The sequence below is a fragment of the Clytia hemisphaerica genome, unplaced genomic scaffold, assembly GCF_902728285.1.
Source record: "Clytia hemisphaerica strain Z4C2 unplaced genomic scaffold, Clytia hemisphaerica genome assembly, whole genome shotgun sequence".
In the NCBI taxonomy this organism is placed as follows: domain Eukaryota; kingdom Metazoa; phylum Cnidaria; class Hydrozoa; order Leptothecata; family Clytiidae; genus Clytia; species Clytia hemisphaerica.
In genome coordinates, this window is record NW_027104262.1 from 188,943 (window position 1) to 216,173 (window position 27,231).

At 33.4% G+C, this 27,231-nt stretch overlaps 3 protein-coding genes across 3 annotated transcripts; all 3 read left to right on the plus strand.

Annotated features, from left to right (window-relative positions):
* The first annotated feature begins 5,603 nt into the window (after window positions 1-5,603).
* Window positions 5,604-15,080, plus strand: LOC136816639 (uncharacterized). The gene is made up of 7 exons (XM_067072974.1): window positions 5,604-5,753; window positions 12,234-12,266; window positions 12,608-12,670; window positions 12,906-13,001; window positions 13,286-13,336; window positions 13,618-13,710; window positions 14,545-15,080. Coding segments are annotated over exons 1-7 (873 nt in total). The 5' UTR covers window positions 5,604-5,752.
* A 5,349-nt stretch (window positions 15,081-20,429) lies between these two features.
* LOC136816640 (uncharacterized) lies at window positions 20,430-21,029 on the plus strand. The gene has a single exon (XM_067072975.1). The coding sequence runs from the start codon at window positions 20,430-20,432 to the stop codon at window positions 21,027-21,029; it is 600 nt and encodes a 199-aa protein (XP_066929076.1).
* Window positions 21,030-23,675: 2,646 nt separating this feature from the next.
* LOC136816641 (uncharacterized) lies at window positions 23,676-24,410 on the plus strand. Its single transcript, XM_067072976.1, has one exon. It carries the CDS (start codon window positions 23,676-23,678, stop codon window positions 24,408-24,410), a length of 735 nt encoding a protein of 244 aa, XP_066929077.1.
* The last annotated feature ends 2,821 nt before the right edge of the window (window positions 24,411-27,231 follow it).

Consider the following 27,231-nt stretch of genomic DNA (forward strand, 5'->3'; position numbering starts at 1 on the left):
CTCAGGTGACTTCACCATAGTCCGTTCTTCAATAAGATATGTCGAACGGAGTATGACCATATTACAGAGATGATGCAGCCTGCCAACCTTTAGTCTGTGCCATGAGGTGGTGGTGAAGTTTTTTTGTTGTGAATCGCATTATGAAGGTGCCATATTAACCCTTTAAGTGTCGGACCCTATTTTTGTCTGGCATTTATCATCAGCTAGGTCCATTCACCAGCATTTTGCCTTGGTCATTGTCCAGGTTGGGTTTCTGTGTCATATACGAGAACGATGCGATTTTCAGTTTTATTTTGATTTGTGACAGGAATTTCAAGCCAAACTTTTTAGCTTTTTAATCCCGTATTTGGGTTTTTTCTCCACATTACAAAGCCCAATTTCTAGTGCTTTGGTTTCGAGTCGATTCAAGGATACTTTTTGAATGATTTTGATGTCAAATCTCATCATAATTTCCAAGTTTCATAGAAAGACGTATACATAATTTTATCTCTGTAAGGTAATTTTCAGATCTCTAGGCAGCCCGAGAGAGTACGTCAAGATTCTCAGATTCTCAGATTCTAGCTCTTCAACTCTAACTTGAATGTGGTGGAAAAGACGGGGGCCAAGAACAAACAGGTCAACGTTAATTGAATTTTACGGAAAATAGGTATTGAAATTCAAAACTCCAATAATAGGATTTATATTAATTGTTTTCATTTCTAATTTTTTGTTAGTTTTTTTTTTTATTAACCCTTCTGTCCCGAATTATGACTTACAGTTGCTAAAAATATTTCATTGGTTTTTTTAAGTATTTGGGTTGTTTTAAGCTGGAATGACCAAAAAAAATTCATTTTATCAAAATTTGGGGATTTTAGTTATTGTTGCCATATGGCAACACTGGGGCATAGAGGATTCGAAAAAAATCTGACAAGCTTTTCGGATTTTACTTTCAGCTTCTTTAATGATAACAAACGAGTTTAATTAAACGTTAGGGTTATGAAAATTGAAAAAAACAGTTTCTGTCTTGCTGTGAGCAGAGGTATATTTTGCACTTTGAACACATCATTCGGCATGTCATCCCACAATGTCGGCACCTGTTCTTCTGGCTGACTGGGTCTGGCCAGTGCCCAATTTGGTCGTATCTAATGTCGGTGACAGGGAGAAGAACTGCTGGTTGCTTTCCTTTAGTGGGAATCGATGTGTCCATGCTTCTTCGCTTTGCTGGTCGTCCTCTGGAGCATGAGGGTGTGGGTTTGTTTGCTCCTATTAGGGCACTTGCAATTTCACTCGAGAAGTCGATCAATTTCAGGAATCTGCCAGTGTTTGGCTGCACAGGTTTGAATTCCGTGGGCTGCACTTCTTTCAGTTGCTGATACTGCCGTTTATATAAGATCCAAGCATTTACTTTGGCAATGTCTACCATGTGCCAAAATATTTTGAGGTACCACCGTTTGGTTCTAGCAGGGATGCGATACAAGGCGATCAGCATATCGGCAAGGTCGACGCCACCCGATTACCGCCCTACTTCATGAAAAAGTAACTTTAAAACTTCGCGAAAAAGAGACTTTTGAGACCTCGCGAAAAACTGACTTTGAGACAACGTGAAAAAGTGACTTTGAGACATCGCGAAAAAGTGACTCTGAGACCTCGCGAAACAGTGACTTTGAGAAATCGCGAAAAGTGTATTCGAGACAACGCGAAAAAGTACGCTCGAGACATCGCGAAAAAGTGACTTTGAGACATCGCGAAAAGTGACTTCGAGACATCGCGAAACGGCTTTATTTAGGTAAAAACATGGATTTATCATAGAACTCTGGATAAACATCAAATAAAACGGTGGAGAGCGAAGCATTGTTTTTCCATTATTTTAGAAAACAATCGAGGATCTAGCTTTGTCCGCAGAGGACAACTGTCATGGCGGCTCGAAGGTCTCTGATTTTGAAAAATGATTAATAATCCCATTTCTAAAAAGTCCTGTAACTTCTTGTTTTTGTATATTTACTGGATGAAACTTTGAAAATGAAAGCAAGAAAGCTTAATGAATACATTTATGAAATCAAATTTGACAAAAACATCATCAAACAAGAAAAATTGAGTAAAAAGCCTAGAATGACTCTGAAAATAAAAATGGCAATATCTTTCCAAGTTTTTTCTGGAAAAAGCTAGGATTGACATATGTTAAACTAGAATATCTTTGCTTCATAGTTATATGAAAATCTTTTGGAGGCACGCGGTGGCACGGTGGTTTTGGTGAGGTGGAAGTTTGAAATTTTCTGGTGTCAACATTCAATTTCTTATACATAGCATGTTTGTCGCATCTTTCTCATAGCTTGAAACGTCATAACGACATATCATTAGCAATTAATTTGATGTATTTGACTCTCTTGAGAGATCTTCAAGTCTCATTTGGGAATTGTATAGCTGTGTTTTGATGAAAAATGCAATAAAAAAACTTACAAAAAATGATTAGTGAATGGAGGAGGGTGAACAATAATGTCATTACTGCGGACAAGGCTAGAACACGAGAAATCGATGAAAAACCAGCTTGTTGTGTATCCAGAGTTCTATGATAAATCCATGGTAAAAAGCTTACACCAAGTTAAAAATAATAAAACAACTTATGGCACGTCATATAAAGGGCTTAAAGCAAAGTGAGCCTGCTGTATTTCACGAATAAACATCCAAACACTCCCCCATAGTGTGTTTTAAAAGAAAATAAGAGGTCAAAGTTTATGTTGCCATATGGCTACAAGGGGACAGAAAGGGTTAAGATCTAAGTCGCTTCTTTATAATTAGAATGTCACACATCAACACAAGCGAATATTTCAAATATATTTCGAAAAATGTATTTACATTTTGTGTCCCATTCTTGTCTCAATCATGTTCCATAGTCTAGTCAAAACTGATTTCACCTTATTATTTCGAACAAACTGACTAGGTTATTTACGTTTACGCAGACCGGTACTTAATTATGCTTTTAAAACAACTAGAAAAAACTTTTTTCCCGAGAAAATGCACTCAGTCGAAAGTACTTTAGGCGTACAAACTTTTGCGAGGTCTAAAAATCGCGAAATTTCGAGATATAATAGAGGAAAAACTGGGCTAAACTTCAGTATACATGTGGAATTTGAAGGCCCAACTGTAACAGGGGGAGTATAGGCTGCACGCATCCCTTTTTTTGTTTTTGTATAAGGGATGCGAATCGGACCCGGAAATGACTCCCGAGGATTTTGCCGAATAGCTATGTATTTTGCAGAATTCTGCCGAGTGTCTGGTTATGCGTCTCAACTCCTTCCCCTTTGAAATTTCGCTGACATCAGCATTTTCACAAGACAACTCGCCAAATCGCTTAGCAAAAAATTTGCGAAGTGGGAAGCCTTCTGCGGGTACGATTCGCATCCTCTATGACAAAAACTATTTCGAGGATGCGCGCAGCCTAGGGGGAGTACCGAGGCAGGAATTAGAATGTCTGTTTCTATTTTCTTATCTGATGATTAGCTTGAACTTGTTTCTCAGTCGGGTGATGGTGAGCTATTTGAACAAGAGGAAGTAGATCTCTGCCTTCTTTTCTTTTTTCTCGATCTTCCCTATTCCTGTAGGGTGAAGTAGAGCTTTTTCTTTGATCTTCATTGCTTTCATCTTCTTTTCGGTTGTTGTTTTCCTCATCTTTTCCACCGAATTCAGAGATAACTGTAGCCTGTACCAAAGCCCAACAGCGGGGCGATTTTTTAAATTTTGAAAAATCTTTCCGTGTGAGGGTATCATGTTTCGATTTCATGCATTTCGAGAAAGTGTATCAACTGGAAGAAAAATGTGTAAGGATGTGTAAATTGACTTTGGGTAAACTAGAAAGACTGCTAGCCTTTTTGACATAAACTTTATTTTATTAATTGACTTTTGTAAATTTATATTATTAGTGCATATTAGTGTTTTAAAGAAATAAAAGATTTTCTACATTCAATTTATTACTGACTCGCATCTCATCAATCCTGGTCTTGATACAAGTTTAAATTAGTCTAGGAACACCTCTGCAAGTAAAGGGTATGTTACAAAAATGTGGTGTAATTTTAGGAATACCTGATCGGGGAAAAATGTTGGGGCTTTAAGGACTCTGATCATAGTAAATTTTTTGTATTTACCATGCACAAAATATCAATTTCTGCCTCAAATAACCAGCAAAACTATGAAATGTTATACATCTTCTGTTAGACCAACTATTCCAGATTCTGAAAATTTAAAGATTTAAATGAAAAATTAACGAAGAAGAAGATGAAGACTTATGCGAAGAAGAGTATTTCAACTTTGAAGAGCTTAGTTTCGGTGAGGAAAAACATTTTGGAAAAATTTTTGCGTTAGACCAAACTAGATTAACCGGGAATAAATTTTTGTGAAAGCTTCGTCTCAAAATCTTGAAAATGGAACTAATTTGATTAGTTGTTTTACGGGCCCGACCGACCCTAAATTTTGAAAAATCGAAATAAAAATAAAATCAATTTTGGTTGTCTATGTTTAATATTTCCATTGTTGCTGACATACCAATTTTCTAGGTTTTCGAGAAATTTATGTTCCAAGCTTCATTTTATTCACAAATTTACAATTTTCAGTGTCTTTAATAATTATCTATTTGGCTTGTTTATCAGAAATTGTTAATTTTTGCTGCCATTTTAGCATAGTTTTCGGGTGAAATCTCACCTTCGTTTTATCTTTTTGCCGACCGGGCCCTACCTTTTTAGTAGCTTGGCCCTACCTGGGAGGTCCTATAAATTAACCTTTGTCCGTTCGTTCGTTCTCTCGTTGCCAGCTTTTCTCGGGATCGGCTCATTATTTGTTTCTGATTTTTGGCACAATTCTTGATATGCGTAAGTCAAGATTACGTCATTTTTCCTATCAGAAAAGTACGGAATTTGACCCCTGTGTTTCTATTTTTAGTAACACTCAGGGGTCAAGTTCCGGTATTTTCGGGTGCTTCCGATAGGAAAAATGACGTAATCTTGACTTACGCATATCAAGAATGAAATGATGCAAAATGGTAATGCCCGAAATGTGACGGAGAAAAAATTATTTCCGGCCTAAAATGCCGGAAAACCGGTTCTTTGGCATTTTCTCGAGATTTCATCATTAGTTGGAATTTTTTTTGCGGTCTTTTTCGTTGTTTTCATTTTGGTTTCTACTCCTGGCTGAACTTTGCTTTCTGACAATTTCTGATGACGCTGAGGGAATGAAAATAAAGGATGCAATGAAACCTTAAAAATATATAACAATATATTATATACATAAAAATGTCGTTATGAAAATCTCTTGCTATTACATTTTCGACCGCCGGAGGCGGTTTCTTTCATAGTGGTACGCTAATCTCGTTTTGCCTTGGCTCATTACTTTGTCTACCATTTACTTTCGTTTTTTTTAACTAGATTACCCAGGTTTTTTTCTTTTTTCTCCCCTGAATCTCTTTTATTCGCAATTGAATGATGGAGACATGAAAAATGACTATAATGTAATCTGTTTTAAATGAAAATTCTAAAATGTATCGGAAATGACATTACGTTAGAATCCCGCTTTGTTTACATAGACCACAATTCTTTAGATATTAGCATGAACGCACTCACTAAAATAATGTTTCATCAAAAGCTTGTAAAGAAACCAGTCACTGTTAGCAAACCAAATTCAAAACTACTAAAACGTGCTCCTCGAAAACAAGAGAGCAACACTAACAGAGAAGAAGGAAAGACAGACTGACAGAACGAAGAAACAACGCCAAAGCGATCTGATCACAAGTAAAATACTATTTTATTTTTATGTGGTTTAATTTTAAAAAGATGTAAGCCCAAGGTAACATGTGTATCAAAAGTAAAGAGTAATGAATACTCAAAATAGCTTGAAAGCTAAAAAAGTGTTGAAACACAAACTTTTTGATAAAGACAACAACAATCATAATGATGAAACAAATAAAAGGGCATTGGTATCATCTTATAACTCTTACAACTTCAATGTACCATATTTTACCTTTGACTTACATCTGATCAACTCTGTTCGATCTGAGTCCGGAGTTTACAGCTGTGCTGTTGATTCATTCATAGAACTGTTTTTTTATTCTCTTATTGATGATATAGATCAGCAATCTGCAAGCAGCATTTTTCTACAATTATTATTTTCTTCTGGTCAAACATACAAACAACTCAAAATTTCTTACAGAGACAGATTGATAACTTTAAACAATGCAAATAACAACCTTTCCCGTATGCGTCAGCCTTTGTGGGACTATCTAATTGAAAAGTGTCCTTCCTTCAGATCAAGAGATAGCAATGCTCAATTTTCTGAAATATTTACAGAGAATGTATTTCAGTTTCAAAATGATTATGAGAAAGCCATTTTTCTTAGTACTTATTATTTTGACGAGGTGTGTGTGTAATTTGTCACAATCAATGTAATGATTCAGTTTCGACATTTTTGCAGTATGTTGAATATGGTGAAAATTTGGATATGTCAGTGTTTCGATTGTATTGGCCTCAACATCTTTTTCATCAAAATTTATTTGTTAGAGAAATAACATGTCGTACATGTCAAACAAAATTTCCATCTAACAATGTAATAGCTAGTCCATCATCTATTCTTTTCATTGAATTTTCTCCAGATGTCAGTGACTTGTTAGAGATTCATGAAAACATTTTAATTCAAACCCTTTCATATAAATTAGTGTCTGTTGTTAGGAATCACAATTTCCACTTCACTGTTGCAGTTTTTAATAAACGTAGTAGAACTTGGTTTTATCTAGATGATTTGAGTAAAAATGTTGAAGTCTATGTTTCCTTTAATGCTGTGAAAAACCGATACCCCCAAGGCTGGTTTTTCACATGTTACATTCTTGAAAGCTTTCAAGAAAATCATAATGACAACATTGAAAACCAAATCAATGCATCTAATGGATCTAGTCTGTATTTTGAATCCAATATTTTGAATTGTGATAACAGTAAGTTAGAAAATCTTATGCCAATTTCATCATTTCCAGAACCTCTTACTTTGTCATTTTTGCAAAACATTACCATCCCTTCGAATTCTTCAACTTCTAATCATAATAATAACAACGGTCAACCTTCTAAAGGAAACAATAAAATTTTTTTCTGTACCTAATATTTTAAAAAAGTGAAGATCAGTTACAAACCCTAAATCCTCCTTCGAGACCAACCTATTTAGGACCTTCACATTTAATAGATCATCAGTACTCTGTTCCAGAAAATGAAAAAAGCTTTCCTTTTGAGACCATAGATCATAGTTACAGCAAAGCATCCATAGATTTTTCGGAACAATTTTGTATCGAAAGAACTATAGATCATGCCTATTCCCAGTCAAATTTGCAAAACAACACACAATCAATACCTGAAACTGATTTCTTTTCCAATGAACAGTCTATTTTAAATGACTCTGGTATCGAAACAATTAAATCTTTTTACAAAGAAATGTCAAATTACAAAATCAGTCAATGTCAAGTATGTAACGAGGCCTGGTTTCATATAACCAATGAAATATGTACAAGATGTAAAAGAGACAAAGGCTCTCCCAAAAGGTTTAGTCAAGCAAATGATATGATCCCATCAGTTGTGCCAGACGAATTGAAAGATCTTTCTCAAGTTGAAGAAATGTTGATTGCCAGAGCATTGCCAGTTATGAATGTATACTGCAGACCAAAAGGAAGACAAAGAGCTTATAAAGGACATGTGATAACTTTCCCCACTGATGTTCAAACAGTTGCTAGAATTTTGCCAAATTTACCACATGAGCTGCCTATTGTTAGAATTTCTAGCAAAGATTCTGGTTATGTTTCCAAGGACTTCAAAATTCGTAAACAAAAAGTACTTAGAGCCATTCAATGGTTAGCTACAAACAATCCTGTCTATTCTGATATTATTATTGATCAAAACAGACTCAACAATTTACCTGAAAACGGTGATTTAGTTGAAATGCTAAATGATGATACTGAATCTAACAATTATTCTGATACAGATGATGATTCTGATACAGATGATGAATACCATATTCCCTATGACTTAGGTCCAGAAACAGAAGACAACATTAGGCCTGATGAAATGACTTCGTTCTTACCAACAGCCTTGAACACCCAAATGCATAAATCTAAGCTTACAGGTTTTTTACAATCTCCTACTGAATTGAATATTGTGGAAGGTGCTCCATACAATGAATTCAACACACCTTTTTTAGCCACCATGGCATTTCCAACCCTTTTTCCTGACAGTAAAGGTGATCCAACAAATCCTGCCATACTGAGACTCATTGCAACAAATGATTTAGACTCTTTCTCATTGAAAATTCGTCATTTACTTAAGTTTGCAGATATGAAAAATTCCAAATGGTTTTATCGATTTGCTGCTCACCCACGATTTCTCTATTGGGCTTTCAACATGCTTTATAGGAAGCGTATCTTAAGTAGAGGAAATCTTTACGTGAAAAGAAATCCAGGTCAATTAGATTTCACACTTCAAGATTTCAATAATATGTTAGACTCAAACAATGCAACAAATTTGATGTCAAATTTACTATTTTATACAAAAGAAGTTAGTGGGTCTCATTCATTTTGGAATAGAATGAAAAATAATCTAGTAGCCACTGTGAAACAAGTTGGAGTTCCTACTATTTTTTTCACATTCTCAATGGCGGAATATCATTGGCCTGATCTGTTAAGTATTTTTGATATTGATTCAAATGATTCATCAGCAATTACTAAATTCATTGCAGAAAATCCTCATATCATTGATTATTATTTTACTGAGAGAACTGGCAAGTTTGTGAAACATTGGCTTTACAAACATCTTGGTGCATTATGGCATTGGTATAGATTCGAGTATGCTTCTCGGGGAACGATTCACTGTCACGGCCTGTCGAAATTGAAAGATGACCCAGGGTTGGTTGAACTAACAAGTATTGCTCTCAAAGGCTTTTTGGCATCAGAAAAAATGAAAAATAACAATGTGATAAATGAGGAAGTTGATAATTTAGAAAGACAAATAAAACTTGGGAATGATGCAGAAAAACTTGTTTGTTCATATGTTGATTCTTTATTATGTACAACAAACCCAGTTGATCCTGATACTTGGGTTAAGCCAAAAAATCATCCTTGTAAAGTTGATATAACAAGAACAGAACAGATTGATTTTGATCTAGATTATGCAAATCTTGTTAATTCAGTAGAAAGACATAACTGCAGTTCTATGTACTGTTTACGAAAGAACAAGGAAGAAAACACATGTCGCTTCCACTTTCCTCCTCATGAAATTTGCCCCTCAACTCATTTGAAATTTGAAAAATTGAAAACCAAAGATAATACTGTCTTTTATAGAGCTGAAATTGTAACCTTGCGAAATGATCCAAGAGTTAATAGGCATCAACGTGTATTATTGCAAGGATGGAGAGCAAATATTGACATAAGCATAGTGATTGACTATCATTCATGTGTGGAATATTTAACAAAATATGCCTCAAAGCCAGAAAAACTTAGCAATGTAACTAAAGATGCATTTGCACATGTGGCTACAAAATTTAATCAAGATGATTTTACTCCTGCCTCTGCGATTAAAAAATTAATGATGCGTGCTGTAGGATTACGAGACATGAGCATCCAAGAAGTTTGTCATCAAACACTTGCTTTGAAATACTGCAGTAGTTCCTTTGAAGTTATCAGTGTATCATTGAATGGGACCAGAAAGACTGAGATAAATGGTGGTGAAATCACATCCAATCCATCACTTTTAGACTTATATGCTAATAGAGGAGACTACACTACTGATAGAAGAATTTTGAATTCAAATTTCATCTCTTTCCATGCAAATTATGTTGTAGTAAAAGAATGTTTACACACTAGGAAAAAAGTTGTTGTTGTTCGAACTTCCCCTAATTATTCATCTGACCCTGAAAACCCAAACTTTGGCTTATATTGCAAATACAGTCTTTTGAAATATAAACCTTGGGTGAGAAATGTAAATTCAGCATGGGATGATATCTGTGAACCTGATGATGATCATTTGAAGAGATGTTGGATAGAATTTCTACAATCTGATGAAGGCAGCAATGTTCCAAATCATGTTAAAGAACTCGAAACAATAGAACGTCATCTTTATTCAACAAACTATCAATCTAATGAAGACAATACAAATCAAGAAAACAATGACAACGAAAATGATGACAACGAAAATGACAACAATGAAAATGACGATAGAGAAGACTGGATGATTTTATCAGATTTTCTAACTAATAAAAACACCAAACAAGAACAAGGAATCAACGAGTCTTGTGATAATTCTTTCTATTGGTTTCAACAATGTACTGTTCTAAATAGTTCAGATAAACTAGAATTAGCAACATGGATACACAATCTTAAAAAAACATTTCATTTTCAAGAAAATACAACTGACAATTTTAATGAAGGAGTCTATATTCAAAAATTGAATGTTGATCAAAGAAAAGCATTCGATATTGTTGTAAATCATTTGAAAGATCCAAAAAAACAACTTCTAATGATTGTGACGGGCCGAGCAGGTTGTGGAAAAAGTTTTTTGATTCACAGACTACGAAATTTACTCAAAGATCAATGTTTAGTGACAGCTTTATTTGGTATTGCAGCATATAATATAGGAGGGAAAACATTACATTATCTGTTGAGGTTACCAATTAAAGGCAAAGGTAGAGCAGATTTAGAGGGATCTTCTCTAATGACAATACAAGAGAACATGAAAGGTATCAAATTTATTATAATAGATGAGTTTTCTGTTATAAGTCAAAGTGATCTTGCATGGATTAATAGAAGATGTAAACAGGCTACAGGAAAACTAGAACAACCATTTGGTGGTATCAGTATTATTTTATCAGGCGATTTGGGTCAACTCCCTCCCGTAAAAGGCATGCCCCTCTACCACAAGCACCCTAGAAATGAACTAGAATTAGAAGGGTTTTTTGTTTATCATTTGTTTGACAAAGTAATAAAACTTCAAGTTAATCAAAGAGCACATGGAAAAGAACAAGAGCAGTTTAGGAATCTATTATCAAATGTGAGAAATGGGAAAGTAACTGTAAATGATTGGGAGCTATTACTTACAAGATCTGCAACTGTAAACACTAAGTTGTTGCCAAACTTCAAAGATAGTGTGAAACTTTCATACAGCAACAAAGATGTTGCAGAAAATAACTTTATTGCTTTAAAAAAAATTATCAATTCCTATAGCTAAAATTCCTGCTGTTCATAACAATAAAACTGCAGCAAAGTGCTCTTCAGATGACATGGGTGGACTTGTACCTACTCTTTACCTATCATTGAATGCAAGAGTAATGTTGACAAGAAATATTTGGACTGAAGCAGGGTTATGCAATGGTGCAATAGGCACAGTTCAAAGTGTAATTTACAAAGATAGCGAAGCATCTCCTTCATTTCCTGTTGCCATAATGGTCCAATTTGATAACTATTCTGGGCCTAGTTATTCTAATTCTACTCCAAATTTAGTTCCAATACCTCCTTGCAGTAGCAATTCAGAATCCCTTGGTCAAAGTTATGAAAGGATCCAATTTCCACTTCGTCTTGCTTGGGCTATAACAATACATAAATCCCAAGGCCTTACTTTAGATAAAATATCAATAGACTTAGGTAAAAGTGAACGAACACTAGGCTTGTCATACGTTGCCTTATCCCGTGCAAGATCTTTGGATAGTATTATCATAGAACCAATGCCCTATGCAAGATTATCAAACTTGCATAAAAACAAAGGCTTTATTGAAAGATTGAAGGAAGAAACTAGGCTAAACAACCTTTCTCTTCACACTTTATGATCGCAAAACTTAAAAATAAATTACCATACTTCACATTTTCAAATTATTCTAGGGAGGGGGGTCAAGCAGTCTTTCACAAAAATTTTCAATTTTCAGGCTTCCAGGATTCAGCAAAAATTTTGACGGGAAAACTGTATTTCGAACCCCTACAACCCCTCCCCCTTTTAAAGCTGTTTCTACTCACAAAATGCACAATAAAATGCTTGAAGTTGACTAAATGACCCCCCATCACCACCACCATTGTTCTTAAATTACAACCTTTAGTAATAATTTAGAAAAATACTGCTTGCTTATAATTCTCTAAAACAATATTTTGGCTGATCTTATTCAGCACCCCCTAGCCTCCCCTTTTTTCAAAACTGTAAATAGTAAAATGTAATACTGTAAATAGTAGAATGTAATACTGTAAATATGTAATTTTTTAATAGTGCCCAGAGGAAGACAAACCAGGAGAAAAACAAGTAGTAAGTCCAATAATAATATTCATGATTGTATGACTAAAAACTATTACAGTGGAAAATGAGTTCAAATTGGTTCTTTTTTCAAAACTTTATGTATAAGGAAGAGCTGGAAAATTAAATAAATGAGAAAATGTACTGTAAAATTTTTAGCCATCACAATATACACAGAATTGTATAGTTTTTTGAGCTGTTTTAATTATATTACTCTTTCAAACCGCTGGAGTCTATATTTTTCTAAATTGATAATGCTTTCATGTAGTCTTCATTCTATTTATTACAACTTCAAATTAGATTTTAAAAAATCATAAATTAATTCAACTTCATTAAATCTATTCTTTTAGTTGTATCCAGCTCAGACACAGATTCACCACAAGAAGATGTAGTTATGGATGACAGCGAAACAGGTTTGTTGCTCATACAGTAACTTGCAATTAATGCTACATTATTATTATTATTATCTTACATACAATAAATAAACACATTACTATAAACATGACTATTTCAGCACTTTTTTGCTCATCTTTACAAAATATTTTTGGATCTTTTTATGAATTTCCACAACTCCATGCTTGAAAAGCACTTTTAATAAATTTGATTAATATTAGATTTATTAATATTATTTCTAAAATTTTGTTTTAGTTTCAGCAACTCACAAAAGGAAATTAGTTTCAATCAACCAATCTCAACATCGCGCTGCAAAAAAAGCTTTGGTGGATCCAACTGAAAATCAAATTGGTATATTTACTATTTTAATTTACTTTTGATGAGTCTATTATCAACTTCAGTTGAGCTAGAATTTGAGAATTTATGTGTGTCTGCAAAATTTGGGGCAGCTTTGGAGAGCAGACAAATTGTCCAACAGGAGTTGGAATTCGTTACATTAGGCAAATACCCATATGTAATTAAAATGAAAATAAAAACAAATAAAATGAAATAAATATATTCTTTATTTTAGTTGGTGGGTAACCAATATATTTATATTAATATAAAATGTTCATATCCACTATTTTCTACTTTAGAAATAACTTCAAAGAAATTTGCTGAAAATGACAACATTTCGGATGATAAAGGTATTATTTTTTTACTTTCAGGCCTGGCCATTAAAAAAACCTTGTGTGTGCTAATAAAACCCCTAATCAAAAAATTTACAATCTAATGACTATTCTTGCTTGATTTTGACATGCTCTTTTCACACTCACAAACAGTTTTAGGCATCTGCCAGCATGTGTGTGTGCGTGCTATAGCCGGCCATTCACACCCACGTCTGACTTTTCTTATTACATCCAATTTTTTTTCTATTACAAAAGTATTTAATCTGACTATGAAATTAACACTATGGTTTTATTTTCAGTTATGACCACACCAAAAAAGACTACACCTTCCAAAATCACGATGAGAAAGTTTGTACCATCACCTTCCCCTAAACAAGCCACATCTGGTACTGGTAAGTTAATTACTTTAATTTTTAAAACCAACATGAATAATTCAATTTTTCTGAGAAGACTCATAAGCAAAGCCGAATGTTATCATACTCGTTGATTTATTGCTTTACATTTAACTTTTCATCACTAATCACATTCGGGTACCTAATAGCTGGGGGAAACTGGAATAAGCAGGGAGTTGGAAAAAATCTGAAAACCTAATAAGCGAGGGGGTTGGAATAAAAATAACCTGGGTGGAAAATTTTTGAAAAGGAGGATAATACTTCAGAATTAGGACAAAAGAGAAAACTTTTAAAAACACATTTTGCCAAAAATTAATGAGCGGGGGGGGGGGTTGGAATAAGAATGTCATGGGTGGAAAATTTTCGAAAAATTAATTAGCGGGGGGACACCTATTAGGTACCCAAGAGTAAAATAAAGATGTCTCCAAAAACATCTTCTCTTTACACCTCAATGATCCTTATCAAATTTAACAATCTAGTTAGCTAAAACATATGCTAAAAATTATAAGTTCAATGTGATAGGTGATATTTCAGACAATTTACTCTTGAGTGCCTAATGAACACTCCCTGCTTGTTATTTTTTTTAATATTTCCAACTTCGTTGACCTTATATCAATTTTTGAAAAATTTCCAGTTACTTTAAGGAAAGTCCCTCATGTTGCTCAAAATAACCTCATTTTATGTAACCTATACAAACTGAGGCACCCTAGCGGTTTGTTTCATGTCGCTGATTGTTGTGATGTCAAATTCATCAAAATACAGTAAAGATAGGGAAGAAAATATATTTTACATGACAACCTGAAATTTTAATGATGACTTTTTTACTTTTCTCAGATTTCCATGGTTATGTTGGAGCAGTTGGTTTAATCAAACTAAATCGTGAAAAAACCAGAAAGCAGTTTTACGTTCATTTCAAAACAGGTCCAACTATATTTCAAAGGATTTTGGTGAACAACCATCCGGACCTTACTGGAGTGCGACAAGAATTATTATCATATTTCCACAACAAGGAACCAGTTTCTATAATGAAGCTTAACAAAGGTAACGGATTGCATTTTTTCAACAAAAGCAGTTATATTGAAGAAGCTAAAATCAGGATAACCTTCGATTTGAACGAGGCAGATTCATACAATCTAAGCACTGTGGATGGTGAAGGTTCGATCCCATCTATCATTGGTAAAATCAAGTTTCTCGAAAAACCCAATTTGAAAACCTACGAAAAAAACAACAAGCAACGCACAGACAAAAAACGAGAGTGTCTAATCCACGATGGAACCGCTTCAATGAAAATAACATTTTGGAATGATATGATAGATATTATCAGAGAAAACCAACTGCTACAGCTGACTAATCTTGTTGCCAAACAGTGACGAGATTGTGTTGGGGACAGATTTTTCCACTTCTGTCTGTTTTTTATCAACAGACATCGATGTAACCTTCAATCCCATTGAAATCGATCACTCAGTGGAAGAAAAAACCGTGACAATCAAATCAGTATTAGCAATCAAAGCCAATACCTTTCTCTCCTGTTTATTTTGTAACAACAAGGTTAATATCCAAACTGGAACAGGTATGTGTTCTTGTTCATCCAAAGAATGCGGAAAAATTTTCTCGGTTGATAAACTTACCCAGAATTCTAAATCTTCCTCAATAACCGTTATGATCGACTTTTTCGACTCAAAAGACGAAATTATCTCTTCAAAAGTTTATGGCGATGTCTTAAACACGTTCTTTGGTGAATCTACCGTCAAGGACTTAACAACATTAAAACAGTCGATTTTGGATTTGGAAAATATTAATGTTGTCATCAATACAAGAAGAAACGTCATAACCAGTATTAATTAAATATGAATACACCGAACTATTTGAACTTACACTGAACTTATTTTACATGTATTTTTGATCACGTTATATTGACATCTTTTGAACCTGTTCAAACCTAGCTAAATCGTTATGTGAAAGAAATTTGATTTTAATACATTCGCCCTTTATTACAACTCTATTCAGTGTTTAAAACTGTTTTTAATTTCTTTTTGTTGCCTTTTCAAAATTAAACGATATTTCCGTCTCAATATAAATGAAAGTAAACCTTTTTTAAATCCAAAGACAAAGGATTAAGAAGAGCCTTTTTAACTTTCTTACATGTGTATATTTATTTTGTTATTTATTGAAAAGATATTTAAACTTTAAGTTTAAGTTTTATAGGAAAAACAGAAATATCCTATTTCAAAAACTTACTAACGTTTATACTGATTTTATGTGCATATTTTCTTTTGTTATAATATATAATATAATATACATTTTGAAGTACTTTACTTTTTAGCTTATTTTTGATATTTTACGTTGATACATTTATGTATACATACATGCAAACATTCTATTTAAAACTTTGTACCAGTTTTTATTTGCATATTTCTTTTGTCTTTTATTGAACAAAACTTAATTTTTAAAATGTTTTGTAGCTTGTATTTTTGATATTTTATTTACATCGTAAATTTACTCTAGAGACAAACGTCTTTGTTTTTAAACTTACTTTTACTAAGGCATAGTTTGGCTAATTCGCAATGCAGGGAATGCTTCAAATTTTATTTCATTCATCTATTTTGTTATTTTACTTAACTTGGAGTTTTAAGTTCTTCTTTTCGTTCTGATTACTCGATCACTATAACCTATCAATTTATCTTTGGATAATTATTAACGACTTTGATTAATTTTTTAAAATCATGAAACGACGCTTGATTAAAAATACGCCACAGATTCTTTTTTTACTTTCTTTGAAGAAGAGATCATGAGAGAAAAAAAAAGTATATTGGGAATTCATTTCATGTTTCAGCATTATTAGTTATTTGTTAATTAAACATTTTGTTGTACTAGAATTCTTGTATTTTTCATTTATTACAAACTCACATTTCTTACAACACCAACAAAATATGTATGTCATTTCGTTTGAAGCCTCTTACCCATTTGAAAGTTGTTAAACCTAAATGTCGCCAAAGAAAAAGGATGTTTTTGTAAAGGTTATCGAATGTGCTAATATCTTGTGTTATGAATACTCATTCAAAATTGTAGCCACCAAAACTATGGTTTCTTTTTAAATTTTCACCCACGGCAATATGCTCCCTATCACTTACCGCTCTTTTGGCCCTCACTTTTTAAAAGATCAGATTTCTGAAAGTTTTTCTAGGACTTCAGAAACATCTCTATCAATAATCCCTAGGATTCATCGCTTTGTAGTGGACCCCTCCCGTCTTAAAGTACAAACTTTCTCCTTTCAAAGTCACGTCGTCTTTTTGTGCATTTGGTTTGTTCTTTCAACGCATGACTTTTCCAAAAAATAAAGAATAAAAGCTGGAAATTTGTATTTGTTATTGCAAATCTAATATAGCTAATTTTGCTGTTAAATGTTAAATGCCAAGGAGATAGTCCCAAAAATCTAACATTAAGGAGATGAAGATTTAAGACGCTCGTATCCGAATTATAGCGTAGTAATTTCGTAAATTTTAGCATGCATATACAATGCATATACAATACATGAATTTTTGCCGGCGGTCGTTTCAGTGTGGTATCCACACTGTGACCTAGTTAATTTCGCATAGCGAAAGTATTACGATAGCCTTTCGCGGTGTCATCGGAAAAAAAATTAGAAAACGAAAGTGCTTGATACGGTGGACGAACTCACTAAATTTAATTTACAAATTACACGCTCGTATAACCACGGACGATTTTCGCGGGTTTTCTTTGGATTACGTCATATATCTTTGTGTTTTTAGCTCCACAGTTTTGATTTTTTCTTTATTTTCTTTATAAGGATGGCGCACAATATGAGCATATTTATTTTTCTTATAAGAATATACTTTATAAGAATCAAATCAATAACTCTTGATAGACGGTGATATAGCTTTCGGTAATTAGTTGTTACAAAGTAAACAAGGAATGGCGCATAATTTGAGCTCATTTATTTTTCTTATAAGCATATACTTTATAAGAATCAAATCAATAACTTTTGATAGACGGTGATATACCTTTCGGAAATTATCTCTTTCAAAGTAAACAAGCAATGGCACACAACATCAGCATTTTTATTTTTCTTATAAGCATTTACTTTATAAGAATCAAATCAATAACTCTTGATAGACGGTAATATACTTTTCGGTAATTAGTTCTTACAAAGTAAACAAAGGATGGCGCACAATATGAGCATATTTATTTTTCTTATAAGCATATACTTTATAAAATCAAATCAATAACTCTTGATAGACGGTAATATACTTTTCGGTAATTAGTTCTTGCAAAGTAAACAAGGGATGGCGCACAATATGAGCTTACTTATTTTTCTTATAAGCATGTACTTTATAAGAATCAAATCAATAACTTTTGATAGACGGTGATATACCTTTCGGTAATTAGTTCTTACAAAGTAAATAAAGGATGGCGCACAATATGGGCATATTTATTTTTCTTATAAGCATATACTTTATAAGAATCAAATCAATAACTCTTGATAGACGGTGATATAGCTTTCGGTAATTAGTTGTTACAAAGTAAACAAGGGATGGCGCACAATATGAGCTTACTTATTTTTCTTATAAGCATATACTTTATAAGAATCAAATCAATAACTCTCGATAGACGGTAATATACCTTTCGGTAATTAGTTCTTACAAAGTAAACAAGACATGGCGCACAATATGAGCATATTCATTTTCTTATAAGCATATACTTTATAAGAATCAAATCAACAACTCTTGATAGACTGTGCTATACCTTTCGGTAATCAGTTCTTACAAAGTAAACAAGTGATGGCACACAATATGAGCACATTTTTTTTCTTATAAGCATTTACTTTATAAGAATCAAATCAATAACTCTTTATAGACGGCGATATACCTTTCGGTAATTAGTCCTTACAAATGGCTACAAAGTAAACAAGGGATGGTGCACAATATGAGTATATTCATTTTTCTTATAAGCATTTACTTTATAAGAATCAAATCAATAACTTTTGATAGACGGTGATATTACCTTTGTTTATTAGTTCTTAAAAATTAAACAACAATTGTTCTTAAACTGGTCTCTTTTTTTAGCGATTTTAAGCCTCGTTGTTCTTGCAAAATTGTTTCATCAAGGCGCGATGTGAAGTAGATTTCAAATTGGCTTCAATCTCTACTTCTTGTTTTTCCTATGTTGTTTAAATTCTAGGCGAAATTTTCGACTTCAAGTCGTCTTGTTTCCATTGTTATGATTTCAAAAAATTGTAGATAAAAAATCGCAAAGCCTTACATTTCTAACTTGAAAAAGACATCCTGTGAAATAAATTAAAACAAGCCACATGCTGATTGGACCTACCTGATAATGAAAGTACGAACGAACGAAAAAGCACACTGATGTTTTTGTGTGAAAAAAAACAACGCAATATCATAAGGAAAAAGTCCAATAAAAATCTGGAGAAACGGCGATTTCCGGCATTTTTAGCCGGATAAACATTTTTCTCAAAACTCGGATTCGGTCATATTTTTGGCATTCGTAATACGCATCTCCTGTGCAGAAAATCAGAAGAAACTAATGATATCTCGATAAAATGCCGAAAAACGGTTTTTCCAGTATTCTCTAAAATAAATTTGTATTGAGGTGAAAATAAAAAATGTAGTGTTTCTTGAAACCGGGCGGGTGATGGTTTTCCTACTCTTGTGAACAATTTTTATAGTGAAACTTATGCTTCAGTTCTTCCTACTTATGGACTTCCCAATGTACTATTGTAAAAAATTTTGCAAATTTTGGTAACTGATTCTCCCCTGATTCCTTATATTTTTCGTTTTATATCAACCTTTTGAACCTTTAGATTTTTGGACCTACCTTGGAGGTAGAATTATCTTTCCAACGGTGTATAACTTTTTAATGTAGCATAAATGGGTGTTGAGAAAACTTTAAAAAAGCAAAGTGTCCACATACTTTTGGAATAAACTTTAATACATTACCCGGAAATAGTCGAAGAACAGTTGGTACATGCTCCACACAGAAATGCCTACTTTAGGGCAATCTACCTAACTTGTGCATAGGCGAGCATGCTGAATATTGATTTTCAGCCGAAATAAGTATGATTTTCGAAATCAGCACCCAAAAAATGATTTCCAAAGTTTCATAGACTGCTCAAAACACAATATGAAGCTATCAAAAACCTGGTTTTGAGGGTTGATTTTTAATGAAAATGTAATACGTTAAAATTATCTTGCTATTCTAATCGTACTATGATTAGAGGAAAATTTGAACTTTACCGTATTAAATTAGAGGAAAATCAAAAAATAGGTTAATTGGTGCCCGCACTAATAATTAGAGGATTTATACTAGTCCAAAATGGTGAAAATAACTTCCTCGCATTAATTAAATTACTCTCTTTTTACCTTTGACTGTTTTCTTTTTTTTCCGGCCGAAAAAATTCTCTATTAAAAGTTTTCTATTATTATCCAAATTTTCCCCAAAAAAGCAAAAAGGCACCCTACGAGGGACTGATTTTTCTACTTTGGTGTTTTTGCGACCCTACCTGGGACTCGTAGGAGTCAAAAAAGGTACCCTGACCAGCGGTCGTACCATCCCCGTAACCCATTTTGCCCCCGGGGCGAAAGACACTAGTCAAACATAAAATTGATTGGCAGGTGTCACTTGTCACTTTTATAATCTACGCAAGAAATTTTTTTATAGCAACCTAAAAATTGATTGACGTGATGGTAAAAAACTGTTCCATTCCCAACTGTAAAGGACGATTTTATCGAGTTTACAAAAAGAAGAAGACAGTTGGTGAAAAGACGTTCACGATCAAAGAGAAAGGAGAGGAAATTCCATTTCATCGCTTCCCGGTCAATAAGGAACGAAGGGAACTATGGATAAGGGCTTGCATGAAATACGGCTGTCTACCTGATAACCTAAACGCTGCCAGAATTTGTGGTAGACATTTTAAATCTGGGAAACAAGTTGATATCACTGGACACCTGAGCTATATACCAACGATTTTTAATGACTATGATGCTGAAAATAGAAAGGAAAATAACCCTTCTATTGATCGATACAACAGACTTTTCAAGAGAAGACATCAAAAGTTTCTTGAAAATCAAAACGCTATAGGCAATGAATCAATAATCGATGCGAAAACCTCTGATAAAAATGACTCTTCAGATAATCAACTTTCTGAGAACGAAATTTCTGATAACGAACCTTCTGTGAACGAAATTTCTGATGATGAAATTTCAAATTCATCAAATGAAACTACAGACCACGAAAATGATTTGGAACCGTTACTGGAAGATCCATTATTATCAGAAAACTAAGTAATATCCAGCTAGTGAAGCAACCAATCATTCAACTGCCTGTCAAACTGACGATTCGATCCAAATAGATTTTTCGTTTGACTCGTCCATTTCATCCAGTGAAATTAAAAATCTTCAGGCAGAAGTTGAATATTACAAATGGGATTGGAATTTTTTTGACAGTGACTTCAAAATTAATTTCTACACTGGCCTTCCAAATGCAGCAGCTCTTAGAGCTGTATATGATATCAATGCCCCATACATCGAATCGACTCTAACAACGAAGCTCTCCAAGTTTCGACAAATGATCATGACTCTGATGAGACTGAGGCTTGGTCATTTAGAGCAAGACCTTGCCTACAGAGTGGGGGGCTTACGAGATTTCAGTATTGCGGAAATGGGCCTATTTTTGTGCGGAATTTCGGTAATCATGTCAAAACACTTCGGTATTTCGGAATCCAAAAAGACTTCGGTTTCGGAAAAATGCCTATTTTTACTGCGGAAATTCGGTCTGAAGAGCTTTAGTTTCGGTTTTTCGGAATCGAATTATGTGCTTCGGAAATAATTTCTATCCACAAAAGATGCTTTCTGAATCAATGGCGTCAAGCTAGAGGCGTCATGCTAGCGGCGTCGCGCGGATATATGGGAATAGGTATGGATGGGTATAGGTATGGATTGCTCCGCAATACAATCTTATTTCTTGCGCGGACCTTTTGTAAGCAGCAAAAAATTGAAGATCTTTCAAAACGGACCAAAGCTCGTACGATGAATGGCACGATGCATTGAGAGCTTTGTGAGAAGGTCATTTGTCTTCTTGTTTTTTTAATATGGCCAGTATACGTATAAAGTATATTAACTTCGGTTTCAAGGTCAAGAATGTTTTTTGCAGGGGCTTCAATGGTCTCTATCTAATTATAATTCCTTACCCTCTTCAATAAGGGTGAATAAAAATAAGAACAGGGTACGCAAATTATTGAGGCGATTTATTTACATTACCGAGGACATTGGTGTGAGCTAGATTTTTTCCCTTTTCCACAGAATGTCGCTTCCAGAGGCTAGTGGTATGGTATTTGAAGCATTCAGTGACGACCTGGCAGGGGGTGCAGAGGGTGCATAAAGATCTGAGAGGGGTGCCAAAATTTGGTTGATGTTTAATTGGGCGATTTGGCGCGCTTCCACACGTTTATAGCGCCTTTTATAAAGTGTTATGTTAATTTTTTTTCGCCTGCGGCGCTTTTTTTACGCTCTTGCATCCTTTCTCTTGAGTTTTTTTAAAACTACCATCAACATTGATACAAATACAAAACTTCAATTTCAAGTATCAACAGCTCATGTATTTTATTTGAGAGGTTTTATTTTTGGTGCTAAATCGGTATAATATGGGGCAATTTTAGACAGATTAAAAGTTGAAAATTGAAAAGTTTTCCGTCGGCGCAAACCATGGTTGCGCCTCCTTGTTCAAAAACTTTGACATTTCAAATTACAAGGAAATAAATATATCAAGTTAACATTACACCATCTTCTTGTAAATGAAAATTCCAAGTTTTTTGACTCTAAGATTCCGGGCGTTACTTTCAACCAAACTGCTCTTACAGTTTAATATTTTCACAATGATGGAGGGCGCAAAAAATACCAGGGGCGCCAATTTCATAGTTTGCACCCCCAGAAAATTAAGCCAGGTCGCTAGGCAGCATTGTTCTCTATTTCGTCATTCGAGACGGACATTAGAAAGAGAATCAATTAAACCCCGGATTCCCTAACTGGTGCTCATGGTTTTGTTTCGACCAAATCGTTTATCTATCTCAGAAAGATGTGATAGTTACTATAACATCTCTCTGTCTCACTTGAACTTACTGAATGGTCTTTAAAAAAACTTAAAAAAAACACCGACATGTTTATTTTTTAAAACACTACCATGTTGAATATGATGACGCTTTCTGTTGAATTTATGACGTCCGTGAAAGAATCTCTTAAACATTTGTATCCATGTTCGGCTCACTATTTTACCAGCAGAAAAGGTAGCTGTTATCCTGTGACCAGAAGTCCGATAAACTTCAAAGAACTTGTTCGATGATTTTTATTAATTTTGTAAAGCGTGTTTATTTTGAAACTAGAATGGGTGTAATAGCAACCTCGTTCCCAGCGTACTATCGGCTTTTTCAACGTTTGCTGATGGCATGGGCGCCAGACACTACCCTGGAATTAATTTGCTCTTTAATTTTGAAGTCAATGCAGTGGTGGTACATCTTTCTAACGTCAAATCAATATCAATTGAATAAAGACAATTGACATTGGTCAAATCATTTTATGACGTAGCGAGTTCCAGGGTATTCTCCAGTGTCCATTAGTAACAAAAAATAACGCTTGAGATACACGGGACACGAGGTTGGTATAATAGTTGTACTGTATGTGGCAAAAATATTATTTCCCACAGTTTCTTCCCTAATTTTATGCGCGGCAATAGCAAAGTTTTTCTTTAAGTGAAAATCATCATCTACAAAAAAAATTCGGTATCGGAATTAGCGAAATATTTTTGCGGCGGAATATCGGAAATCAGGTCAAAAATGCTCGGAATTTCGGAAATCAGAAACCCCGTACGCCCCCCCCCTAAGATTTAGAGTCCATCAATCTACAGTTAGTAGAATTTTTAAGCGCTGGATTGGGACAATGGGTGGTAGGCGCATGAGTTTTTTGGTTCGTTGGCCTGAACGAGATGAGCTGTATAAAACTATGCCGACATGTTTCCGTGAATCATTCAGAAAGTGCGCAGTTATCATCGATTGCTTCGAAATATTCATTGAAAAGCCTTCCGAAATTGTTGCTCGGGCATCAACATATTCCCAATATAAGAAACACAACACCATCATAGTTTTGATCGGAATAACACCACAAGGGACTGTGTCTTTTATTTCAGAGCCTTGGGGAGGAAGAGTTTCAGATGTTTATCTAACAGAAAACAGTGGATTGCTATCCAAACTTGAACCAGGAGATGTGTCTTTTATTTCAGAGCCTTGGGGAGGAAGAGTTTCAGATGTTTATCTAACAGAAAACAGTGGATTGATATCCAAACTTGAACCAGGAGATGTAGTTCTTGCTGATAGAGGGTTCACGTTACAGGAATCAGCTGCCCTTTACTGTGCTGAAATTGTCATCCCTGCTTTCACAAAAGGTAAATCACAATTGAGTATGAAAGAAGTGGATACCTCGAGATCAATTTCCAGGGTGAGAATTCATGTTGAAAGAGTGATTGGTCTACTGAGAAATAAGTATACTTATTTGCAAAGGGTTTTAGCCATCAACACTGTTATGAATGATGTGAATAACTACAGTCAAATAACAGACATCGTCCTTGTGTGCAGCGCATTGTGCAATGTCTGCCCTAGCATTATTCCAAAAGATTGAAAACTGTTATTGTTGACTTGTTTTAATATGTGTTTCAAGAAACGGTTGCTTTAAAAAATAAAGTTCGGTAACTTTGTTTGAGATTGATTTTTGTTATTTTATTGGTTGTAATGTTTTTTAACATTCTAATTCTTCATAATTTAAATTTCAGTTATAACAAATTATACATTTAATTGATTTTCAAAGATATTAAAGCTCTATTAACAGTATTATTAAAATAAATATAATTGATATACTTCATCAATAAATAATAATTGTTCCACGAAAAATACACAAATTTTTTCACGCCAGAAATGATAAGAGCAGTGTGAAAAAAATTGGGTCAATTTCCCTTGGAAAATACGTGAAAAAAGACTAAAATCAATTTTCCTTGAAGAATACGGAATAATCTCTAACACTTAGACCTAAATTTTCTTCATAAAATACATAAATAAATCTCAAAAATATATTGGGTCGTAACGTAACGTAAAAAAGACTAAAATCAATTTTCCTTGAAGAATACGGAATAATTTCTAACACTTAGACCTAAATTTTCTTTATAAAATACATAAATAAATCTCAAAAATATATTGGGTCGATTTCCCTTGAAACATGTGAAAAAAGACTAAAATCAATTTTCCTTGAAGAATACGGAATATTTTCAACACTTAGACCTAAATTTTCTTCATAAAATACATAAATAAATCTCAAAAATATATTGGGTCATAAATTTATATATAAATTTTCCTCATAAAATACACAAACAGCTCTCAACAGTATATTGGGTCAATTTTTTCCTTGGAAAATACTTAACGTAAAAAAGACTAAAATCAATTTTCCTTGAAGAATACGGAATAATTTCTAACACTTAGACCTAAATACTAAAATCAATTTTCCTTGAAGAATACGGAATAATTTCTAACACTTAGACCTAAATTTTCTTCATAAAATACATAAATAAATCTCAAAAATATATTGGGTCGATTTCCCTTGGAACATACGTGATAAAGACTAAAATCAATTTTCCTTGAAGAATACGGAATAATTTCAACACTTAAGACCTAAATTTTCCTCATAAAATACACAAATAGCTCTCAACAGTATATTGGGTCAATTTTTTCCTTAGAAAATACGTAACGTAAAAAAGACTAAAATCAATTTTCCTTGAATACGGAATAATATCTAACATTTATACCTAAATACTAAAATCAATTTTCCTTGAAGAATACAGAATAATTTCTAACACTTAGACCTAAATTTTCTTCATAAAATACATAAATAAATCTCAAAAATATATTGGGTCAATTTCCCTTGGAACATACGTGAAAAAAGACTAAAATCAATTTTCCTTGAAGAATACGGAATAATTTCAACACTTAAGACCTAAATTTTCTTCATAAAATACACAAATAGCTCTCAAAGTATATTGGGTCAATTTTTTCCTTGGAAAATAAGTTAAAAAATACTAAAATCAATTTTCCTTGAAGAATACGGAATAATTTCAACACTTAAGACCTAAATTTTCTTCATAAAATACATAAATAAATCTAAAAAATATATTGGGTCAATTTCCCTTGGAAAATACGTGAAAAAAGACTAAAATCAATTTTCCTTGAAGAATACGGAATAATTTCAACACTTAAGACCTAAATTTTCTTCATAAAATACATAAATAAATCTAAAAAATATATTGGGTCAATTTCCCTTGGAAAATACGTGAAAAAAGACTAAAATCAATTTTCCTTGAAGAATACGGAATATTTTCAACACTTAGACCTAAATTTTCTTCATAAAATACATAAATAAATCTCAAAAATATATTGGGTCAATTTTCCTTGAAGAATACGGAATAATTTCATCACTTAATTAAGACCTAAATTTTCTAAATAAAATACATAAATAAATCTCAAAAATATATGGGTCAATTTTCCTTAGAAAATATGTGAAAAAAGACTAGAATCAATTTTCCTTGAAGAATACGGAATAATTTATTATTAATTACTTATTTATTTAATTATATATAAAATATTTATGTAGTTATGCTATTGTAAAGAGTATGTTAAAATATAAAAGTTCAATTTGTTTTAGATTTTCGTGTTTTCTTTTTACTGCAATAGGGACAAAACCACTTCTTTTTAGGGGCAGATTCCAAACCAACACATTTTTAAATGATACAGTTTAACAACACATGATTTGTCTCCACAAACAATTACATCTTCATTCATTTCCCCATTACATGTACAACACAAATCTTTGAGTAATTTTCAACACTTGAGGAAGTGTTTTTCAACTGTAAATTCTGGAATTTTTGTAGATTTCCTTGAATACCATTTGCTGGTTAATTCTGGCAAAATAACATTCACATAAAACTGTTTGGAGATGGGTACTTTCTCATTAAGAAAATCAGGATCTATAAAAATTTCTTGAATCAGAGATACAGTGGGCGAGTAAACAATAAAAGTAGCTTCTAGGTATTCCTGTGATTAACATTTGTAACTGTACTTGATAATAATAGGGGTGATCATGTTTAAGCTTATATTTATTTTCAGTTCCTTTCTCTTTTTTCCATACAAAAATCATTATCTGTGGCTGCAAGGTGAATAGACCTTTTTTTAAAGAGGCTACCCTGTTGAATAATTATGTACTCCAGCAGATAAACAATGCATCAATTATTACAATATGCATGTACAGTAATTATGCATGGCTGTATCATTGTTTTTCTGCTGGAGTACATAATTATTCAACAGAGTGGCCTCTTTAAAAAAAGGTCTATCATATCAGATTTTGTACATTTATGGGGACATTTTACCTCAATTACATAGCCAACACTACAACAAGAACA

Coding starts and splice junctions, on each gene's coding strand:
- LOC136816639 (XM_067072974.1), top strand. Junction 13,002..13,285: donor TCCAACTGAAAATCAAATTG/GTATATTTACTA, acceptor TTTCTACTTTAG/AAATAACTTCAAAGAAATTT. Junction 13,337..13,617: donor CAACATTTCGGATGATAAAG/GTATTATTTTTT, acceptor TTTTATTTTCAG/TTATGACCACACCAAAAAAG.
- LOC136816641 (XM_067072976.1), top strand. CDS start 23,676: ATGGGTGGTAGGCGCATGAGTTTTTTGGTTCGTTGGCCTGAACGAGAT.
- LOC136816640 (XM_067072975.1), top strand. CDS start 20,430: ATGGTAAAAAACTGTTCCATTCCCAACTGTAAAGGACGATTTTATCGA.